This window comes from Quercus robur, chromosome 10, assembly GCF_932294415.1.
Source record: "Quercus robur chromosome 10, dhQueRobu3.1, whole genome shotgun sequence".
NCBI classification, from domain to species: Eukaryota; Viridiplantae; Streptophyta; class Magnoliopsida; order Fagales; family Fagaceae; genus Quercus; species Quercus robur.
In genome coordinates, this window is record NC_065543.1 from 41,226,142 (window position 1) to 41,235,590 (window position 9,449).

Genomic DNA, 9,449 nt, shown 5'->3' on the forward strand with positions numbered 1-9,449 from the left:
CCTCCAGCTCCAGACCAAGTTATCTGGGTTAAAAAAGAAGAAAAGATCTTATTTCTTAGCATTGGCAAAATGAAGAGTGATAACTTGGAACATGCATTGAGATCCTAGTTAACAATTTCTCCCAGAAATATTTTAAAAAACAAAACAAAACAAAACAAACCGTATAGCTAGAATTTTTTATTATGTCCGGTCATACCTTATAAAGAAATCAAGCAACAAAATAATGCTCTAAGATAAACAATGCCACCTTAATTCTGTACCAAATAATACTTTATAAATAAAAACTTGCCTTAACAGAGCAAGTTGTGGGTGACCAACCAATCCCCTAAAATGAGGTTCCAGCAAGAAAACGGAAAGAAGAAATTCAATCCATTATTTTTAGGTTAGTTACTTTTCCTATCCAGCAGATACAAGTAGACATAAATAAAACTACAAGCCTTTCATAAACAGTAACTAGTTGCTGAAGAAGCTAAGTGAAATATCACTAGTATCTCATGATCGAGTAAAGGCATGAAGCTTGACTAGCCAGAAGGCCCTGCAAGTGTCTTACGATTTACAGGAAAGAACCTCATCTGTTAATCATAACACTCAGGCGTCGGCTTCAATTTCAGCTTCAACTTCAGCTTCAGTAGAAGTTGTAAATTGGGACAGATACTCCTGAGCATCAGCAAGTGCAGATTCCTTTGCGTCCGCAGCATATAATATCTTCTTAACTGCAACTGACATCTGCATAGGATTTAAATAAATGCATAAATTACACAAAACCCTTAAACCCAGGACACACAACAGAGACATTCCTGTGGTTATGCAAAGGTTAGAAAATAACCTAGCTGGGAAGAAAATGATGTATTCAAGGATTATCCTCATCATAACAATTAGCTCAAAATATTATAGGTTATAGAAGAAAACTCCTAGTCTCCTAGCAGATGATTCAAATCTCTGGGTCAGAAACAGACCTACATCAGGATAACATCTTTGGAATCTTTTAGTAGTGTACCTAGATTCCTTCATCACCCTCAATATATTGGGAGAATCAAATGAGTAAGACAACAGTTTGGCTAAATAACGACAATAAAACAAGATATAGAAACACTAGCAGAAGAAATACGCAGCATGGAAGACTTACGAATATGAATAAAATTTACTAAAAGAGGGCACACGCAATGTGTATGACTTTGTTTTAAAAACTATTTAAAAATGGTTGAGAATGTAGTACTGTAGCAGGCATAAAAAACAAAAAGAAAAGAGTAAATAGATGTGGGAAGTTATATTTAGTTACAAAATATAGAGAGAGATTGAAAATGTAGAATGGAGGAAAGAGTAACTGAAGGAGAAAGTGGTGGGTAACATAGGCTAGAAGTTGGGTGATGGTAATTTACTAAAATGGCATTCTAGAATTTTTTTTTTTTTCTGACCATTTTAGCTTATTTATATAACTATAATCTTCTATTAAGTAATTTTTCCTAAGCTTCTTTTGGGAATGTAACAGTTTTTTCTTTTTTTTGGGTAAGTTACACACGAACCTAGTGGGTCTTGAACTCACAACCTCATCCTCCAACCAATTATTAGGGGAGAAGGAAGTGTTACTATTGAGCTATAACTAATTGGCATTTGGGTACTTAAAAGATGACACCAGAGGGGAATCCCCTTTCTATTAGTATAGATGAGAATGCAATCTTGACATTATACATGAACATAATTAAAACCATAATACAAGCAGTTGAGCATAATGAAAGATCTCTAGAAACTCTTACCGGGAGATTCTCCAGATCAGGAGTCTGGCAGAGAATTTCTATATCCCTTAATTTTGCAAAGTAAAAATCTCTTTCTTTTTCCAAAAGATCCACAGAGAACTTGAGATCAGTAATCTGTAAGACAAAAGCATATAACAACAGAACTTTCCAGACTTAGTATTGCTATTAGAAACTCTGCCAACCAGACCACAATATCTTCTTGATTCATATACAGTCATAACAGAAGGCAATGAGAGGAACAGTAGAGTAATCAATTCTATCGAACTTCAGGCAATAAAATGTTTCAGCCGCAGGATTATTATATCAATGGAGAGAGAGAGAACGTCTAGGACAAGCATGGTTGTTGATCCAAAGAAATTTCAAAGTGAAATCAATACACTGGTGGGTCACACAGAGTATCCCAATTGTCCCTTATTGTATCTTGTGTGAGTTTTTTCTTTAATACAATTGCTCTTACTTTTTTAAAAAATATACTAGTGGGGTCATCCCTGTGCTACCTTTGTGCTGTCTGCACTAAGTATCCTCCAATTAATGATAAAGAAGGATGATCTCCTCAGGCAGCCATCATAAACAACTAATATAAAGCTCACATTTTGGATTTAAATAGGAAAAAATCTTCCAGGTGAAGTTAATGCCAATACCTCCTGGGACAGAGCCTGAACCTCCCCTGAAGAATTAGCAACTGGTGCTGCATATGTCTTCCCCTGCCTGAACCCTATAGCAACAAGCAGCAAACAACAATGGGAAGGATGAAAAGTTATAAATGGAAAAAATAAAAGGCACAGACACAGCAAAAAAATAAAGGTGAAACAAGCTGACCAGAGGCTTTATTAAGACCAACTGTGTCACCAGAACCATGGTTGTGCATATTATTTGTTTGCAGTGATCTTGGGTTCTTCTGAGACCCCTTAGGATTCCGATCCTTCACACCCTTACACCTTCGCTCAACAGGATTATAATTCCTATAAGACATTAAAAAATATTAAAATTTAGGGAAAATTCACAAAGGGTATATGGTAATATTGATGCAACAATGCTCAAAAAAGTATCAAAAAAGGGGAAAGGGGATTAGGAGAATGAAGAGAAACTAGCATACTCATTCATAATGCCACCATTTACAGAATCACAGTAGCGTTTCAGCCATTGTAAGAACTCCAAATTGTCCAAAGGTCGTCCTTTAACTAGCCTGTTGACTTCAATATGCTGCCATACAGCCAAAAACTTAGCAGTCAATGCAAATGTAATTTTCTAGCTTGAACAAAAAAAACTCCCTAATCCAGCTTCCCAATTAATTGAGGATATAATTAAGATCCAATAATTGAGGCTTGCACTACATCCTTTTTGTTGGTTATCTAAATGCACCTAAAAGTTAATGGAGTAATTTCCTTTATAGTGAAAATTTATACATGCATGATAAGAAGATTTATTTTTCCCTTTTTTTCCCATAAAGGAGATCAACCCACAATCTTTCCAAGTTTCCATTCAGAGGAAGTTTTGACGTTTTGAAGGGACCTTGATACCAAGAGATTTATAATAAATAAAATAAAAACCCTACTTTACACTCTTTTTAGAGTCTAGAAATTGAAAGGTCATTGCTCCTATTCTACCGTATCTGTAGACCAGTTGGCATGAGTCGTTACTCTAAAATTCAGTATTTGCACATTTTGCTTGATTTTTAAGACAGGCAAATCCTATAACCAAACTCAGGTGGTTGTGGAAGGAAATTCTGCACAAAAGTTTCCCACTAGTAAGAGCTGCAATCCAAGACATTCACACCACATATGCAAAATGACTTTATAGATATAGTTTCTAAAGTGGTTGGATCATTCCACTGGTCCTCCAATTGGAAGAATGATAAGTCCCACGCCAAGACATTACCACCACTGTGAAAGATTGTATTGTGAAATTCCATTTATACTAGTTTTCAGTTTTGCTTACCAGAATTTATCTTAAGTTCCTTTCTTATGTATCCAGTACAACTAAGATCTCCCCAAAAATATTTATTCTTTTCCCTAGTATCACTTGACTGGCCTAGATTTAGTTAAGCCTGATTAAAACTGATCGAGAAATTCAGAAAGTAATTCAATTCCAACTTTCTCACAGTCAGAAAGGTCTGGCAGAAATGGGCAAACCCTAAAAGTTAATTCCACCCTGGAGTCAACAGCTCAAAGGAACATGATAATACAAAACTGAACACTTAACAAAAAAAAGATAGGTAAAAGAGAAAATGGAAACACAAGAAATTCATGCACAAAGCTCTATACACAAAACTTTGACCAGTAAGACGAAATTACCTTATCAATTTTCAACTTGTTAAATACTTCCTGCAGAACCTTATAATTTTGGATCATATCATATTCTGATTTTGCATCAAAATTCACCTGAAATATCAAATGACAACAAGTGAAGCTCATTTTATGGATAAAATTATTAATTGAAATAGGAGGTGCAAAAAATGAAAAAAGAGCAAACAGGAGAGGTAGTTTGTCACCTTGTGCATTGGAACAACACCTGGATAGGTCATGTCCATCATCTGACATTGCACAGCACCAGATGCAGCCTAGCCACAAGCATTTACATTTAAAATAAATTGAAAGTAGTTAGCCATTTCATCATGGTAAATATTTAAGATGAGAAAAGCATGATGTGGACTTGCAACAGTTTGACAAGTATCGAATGAGAACTACCATCAAAGTTACTAAACTAGCTTTCTTTTGTCCCCAGCAGGGAAAAAAATAAAAAAGCATATGAAGAATATTATGAGACTACTAACAAGAACCAAGTGTCATAATAAGGCTTATCCCATCCCAACTCAATCAACGGTCTTAAATTTGGTTCCACGAAAATTCAGCACTTCAATCAACATGACCATCAATCCTTATCTCCAACTACAAAGCAAGATTTATCCAGTAAAATTTAATGTGAACACCTTGCAGGCCTTTATACTTTATTTAGAAATGAAGCTCCTAAAGTTTAATTTACTTAGATTTCCTTTTTTTTTTTTTTTTTTTTATCAAGCAACCAATTAGTTTCCATCAATGCATTTAAAAATGAAAATTGTCCTTGCTAATGGGGCATGCATACTTGATACTTCAAACCGTGCATTTTAGCATGTCCATAACATGCAGATTATGCTTTGGGTTAAGGTTGCATTGTTGCACCCACAAGCACACGTTACCACCCATTGAATCTGAACTCTTTCAAGGACAATGCTATCAAGAATACACTGTCCCTTATGCACATGGTATCATAGAACAAATTGCAGAGAAATAAGGTTTTCATGCATGCTAAATAGTCCATAAACATAAAATGAATACTTGTACTAAGTGGATTAATGTATTGCACCCAAGATCGCACTATAAAAGTTTATAAACAAGAAAAACAATTTAAACCCTCTTAAACATTCATTAGGATGATGAGACAGCTTAATGTTTTAAGGGATGTTAGAGGCAGCACATTTCATTTACAATTAAAGCACTTTGTGTGTGATCCCATGGCCCCCTAGAGCAGATTTTGTGAAGCTGACACATAGAAAGGTCTACATCAATACAAAATCTGAACAGTCAGATTATACAAGAAGTGCATATCATGGACAACCACTCACAGCCAAAATCAGCATTTTACCCATATATCTAATAACAAAAAATTCAGAATGGTCATTTCTTTGCAAATTTATAATGGTAAAGTGGTAATACATGCAAAATTTGAGAGTCATCAATCTTTGCCCAATGCTTAGCGCTGTCAACAAACCTAGCCAACTTAATTTCTCCCCTCATAAACTAAAGTGAACATACATAAACATTATGCTCAAACTAATTAACCTCACAAATGATTTGAGCCGAAGAAGATAATTGTTTAGGTGTCTTTGTTATTGAAGCCTCTCAACTAAACTTGTTAGATCAGACTTGGTTTATACCTTACACATCTTTGATTCAGTTTATACCAGAGAGAAACAATGAACTTCCACATACAAACAATATAACTTAAAACTTAACATAGATTAGGCCAGATAATGATATGTCACTCATTGCATTCCAAATTTTTGCATCTCTTTACCCCCACTTTAAACCCAAACACACCACACACGTAGCTTTCATTTTACATCTTACTACAAATACGTATAACATTAGTAAAACCCAATTGTGCAATGGCAAAACTGTAAAACAAATTTACAATATTGAAAAGGGATAAACAAATTCACTGTAAATTGTATGGCATCCCAATCAGCATCATATCAATCAACATATATATATATAGGAGCATGATAGTAACATATTGGTACACTTTCTATTTCCACGTCATTTGTAAAGGAAAAGAAAGCCCCCCAACATTAAAAAAACCAAAATTCAGGATGATTTTCAGTATGTAAGAACAAAAATCCATAATTGGGACACATATCTCTGAAAAACTCCATCTGGGTCATCAAAATAAACCCAAACAACATCTTTGTCAACTTAAATAGTACCCTCTAAAACTCTAAATCCACCCCAGGAATACCCCAAATGCCAAAAGGTAAAAAATTTCTCAACATTAATAACATAAAAAGAACATCTTTTTTAAAAACAAATCCAATACAGAATAGAAATCCAAATTCAGGAATGGGAAAGATGTTGAAAATGCAAATCCAAAGAAACCCATGTGGAAGAAAGTAAAAAACTTCGATTCCATAACTGCCAAGAACCCAACAAAGCCTCAAGAAATGAGAAAATGAATAGGAAGTAGGAACAAGTACCTCTTCAACCCGAGAGAGATTAAGCTGAAGTCTGTTATTAATCCAAGTCAATATCTCATTCCTTCCTACAAAGTACGCGCTGTCCATCATTCCTATATTGGTCGCCATTGAAACTCCTTGAAGCAATTCTCTCTCACACACACAGACACAGAGAGAGAGAGAGAGAGAGAGAGAGAATATGAAAGATAAGATGAGCGAGGATTAGTGTTTATTAATGCAATGCGTAATCTTTGGAGGGGTTTTAAAATTTTTTGGTTATTTTTCAAAAAAAAAAAAAAAACCAACACTGAAAGAATTGAACGGTGAAGGATTAAGATTATAACACACACAAAAACTGAAAGCCAAAGTGAAAGGCCACAAAAGGACTGGTTCTCTGGCTCCCACTATAACTAGTCACCACGATTCTTATAGGACAATTTTCTAGTACATTAGTTTTCTTTGTTTCTCAAACAAAAAAAAGTAAAAATTCTTTTTCTATTTTTTATTATTATTTATTTTAAGTAACAATTTGTGGTGTGAGAAGGGTGTCTAATATATTTCTTTGGGTGTTTCTTAAATTGGTATTTTCTTAACCAAAAAAAATCTAGTACCACAAAAAATATTTGCACAATTTTTGTCGCAATTGTCTACATGGCAGATTGTAAGTAATGATTTATGTGAAAGTGACACAGTCTATTACATTCTGCCACGTAAAATAGTTGTAATAAAAATTCTGACTTTTTATATGTTATAGAGTTACTCTTTGCTTAATTAGATCTTTCAAGTTTTGATGCGAAGTAAGACTGCAAACTTCTTAGTTGGTAGTGTGTCTAATTTCTAATGTCAATTGTGTGGATATCATTTTCTTTTTCTTTTTTTTTGTATGTTCCATTTAAGAAAAAGAAGCCAAAGTTTATGTTTATCCCTAAATGAAGGTTGTAACCCCATTTCCCACTAGAAGGTTGAGCTTTTAGACAGTGACTTACATGACATATAATCTGGCTCCCACTATAACTAGTCACCACGATTCTTATAGGACAATTTTCTAGTACATTAGTTTTCTTTGTTTCTTTAAAAAAAAAAAAAAAAGTAAAAAATATTTTTCTATTTTTTATTATTTTTTATTTTAAGTAACAATTTGTGGTGTGATAAGGGTGTCATTTTTTTTTTGGGCGTTTCTTAAATTGGTATTCTCTTAACAAAAAATCTAGTACCACAAAAAAAAAAAAAAAAAAAAATTGCACAACTTTTATCACAATTGCTTACGTGGCCGATTGTGAGTGGTAGTTTATGTAAAAGTAACCAACAACCAATTACAATTTGTTGTGTAGAATAATTGTAGCAAAAAATGCTACTTTTTATGTGTTACTAGAGTTACTATTTGCTTAATTAGATCTTTCAAGTTTTGATGCCAAGTAGGACTGCAACTTCTTAGTTGGTAGTGTGTCTAATTTCTAATGTCAATTGTGTGGATATTATTTTCTTTTTTCTTTTTCTTTTTTTGTATGTTCCATTCAAGAAAAAGAAACCAAAGTTAATGTTTATCCCTAAATGAAGGTTGTAACCCCATTTCCCACTAGAAGGTTGAGCTTTTAGACAGTGACTAACATGACATATAATCTGTGTAAATGTGTAATGATAATTTAGATTTATTAGGTGGGGATTTTACCTGTCACATCCTATAAGGAGCACAATTTCTTTTTTAAGAAAAAAAAAAAGAGACAAGGACAAGTTTTTGTTCTTGAAGTGGAGATGGGGAGAGAGACATGAGGCGTATGTGAAACTCTTTTGTTATGTGTTAACAAAACCATGGGAGATTCTGTTTTAGTTATGTACTTAAGTTTTATTCTAAAAAAAAAAAGTTATGTACTTAGGTTTGATGGGGTGAAACTTAAGATTATGTTTAGTAACCGTTTTTGTTTTTTATTTTCAAAAACTTATTTTTGGAAATATAAAGAAAAAACAATTTTTTGTATTTTTGAAATAAAATTGGTTAGTTGAAATTAAATAAAATAGTTTTATGAATAAAAAATAGAAAATACTGAAATATGTTATTATTGGGATTTGAATTCTGATACTAACTCATTAAATGAGATAAATTTATTAAGTCAAAAGTGTGTTTTTATTAGCTTTTGAAAACTAGAAATTGATTGGTGTTTTGGTCTGATGATAAAGAGCAATCATCAGGAGCGGACGCCATAGGTTGAAACTCTCTAAAAAAAAAAAAAAAAAAACTAGAAACTAAAAATAGCCTTTTGCATATTTTTAATTTACTTGACAAATTAAGTTTTGAAAACAATTTTTGTTTTTTTTTATCCTTTTTCGATTGTCAAACAAGATTTTTAGTCTCAAAAATAGAAATTTATTTTTGAAAATAGAAAATAGGGAAAAAAAAAAACAGTTACCAAACATACTCTAAGATTCAACCTTTTTTTTTTTTTTTTTTTTTTCTCTTCTAAAAAAATTCTTTTATTTTATATATTTATCCAGCACCAAACGAGGGTGATAGTGGAATTGGAGTGTTCTTGTGTTTTTGTTTCTTAAAAAAATAATAATAAAATAAGGTTATAGGAAATTGGAGTTTTACTTTTCTTTACTTTTTTTTCTTTTTTTCCTTGTGGGGTTTGTGTGGTGTTACGTGAGTTTTGTTTATCAAAATTTGTGTGTCTCTTGTGGTAATTATTAATTGGAGATCTATTAAATTATTGTTGTTTTTTTTAATTGTGCAGAAATCAAGGTCGTCCAGCAAATGATTTTTATAAGGTATTTTTTTATATTAAAAAAAAGATTTTATAGATAAAATATGGTGTGCATCAAAGACATTTTCCGTGGTTGAATACATATTTATAATATATGTTTTAGAGGAAAATACTTCTGACAAGGTTTACAATTGTTTCATTCAATGTCAAAATGCTTGAGGACAAACAAGGAGAAGCCATTAATTATAGAGTTTTTTTTTTTTTTTTTTTTTTTTTTTTTTTTTT

General features: G+C 32.6%; 1 protein-coding gene across 1 annotated transcript; it reads right to left on the reverse strand.

Annotated features, from left to right (window-relative positions):
- Window positions 1-252: 252 nt before the first annotated feature.
- Window positions 253-6,836, reverse strand: LOC126702035 (microtubule-associated protein RP/EB family member 1A). Its single transcript, XM_050400633.1, has 8 exons — window positions 6,487-6,836; window positions 4,246-4,314; window positions 4,049-4,135; window positions 2,851-2,957; window positions 2,574-2,716; window positions 2,396-2,469; window positions 1,755-1,868; window positions 253-726 (listed from the first exon to the last, which is right to left on the reverse strand). The coding sequence occupies exons 1-8, from the start codon at window positions 6,592-6,594 to the stop codon at window positions 589-591; spliced, it is 840 nt and encodes a 279-aa protein (XP_050256590.1). The 5' UTR covers window positions 6,595-6,836; the 3' UTR covers window positions 253-588.
- Window positions 6,837-9,449: the final 2,613 nt, after the last annotated feature.

What these genes read in the sequence shown, in the direction of transcription:
- LOC126702035 (XM_050400633.1), bottom strand. Translation starts at nt 6,594, where the DNA reads ATGGCGACCAATATAGGAATGATGGACAGCGCGTACTTTGTAGGAAGG. An exon ending in ACAAGTTGAAAATTGATAAG is followed by an intron (nt 2,958 to 4,048) that starts GTAATTTCGTCT and finishes GCTGTATGGCAG; the next exon opens with CATATTGAAGTCAACAGGCT. An exon ending in AATGGTGGCATTATGAATGA is followed by an intron (nt 2,717 to 2,850) that starts GTATGCTAGTTT and finishes AATGTCTTATAG; the next exon opens with GAATTATAATCCTGTTGAGC.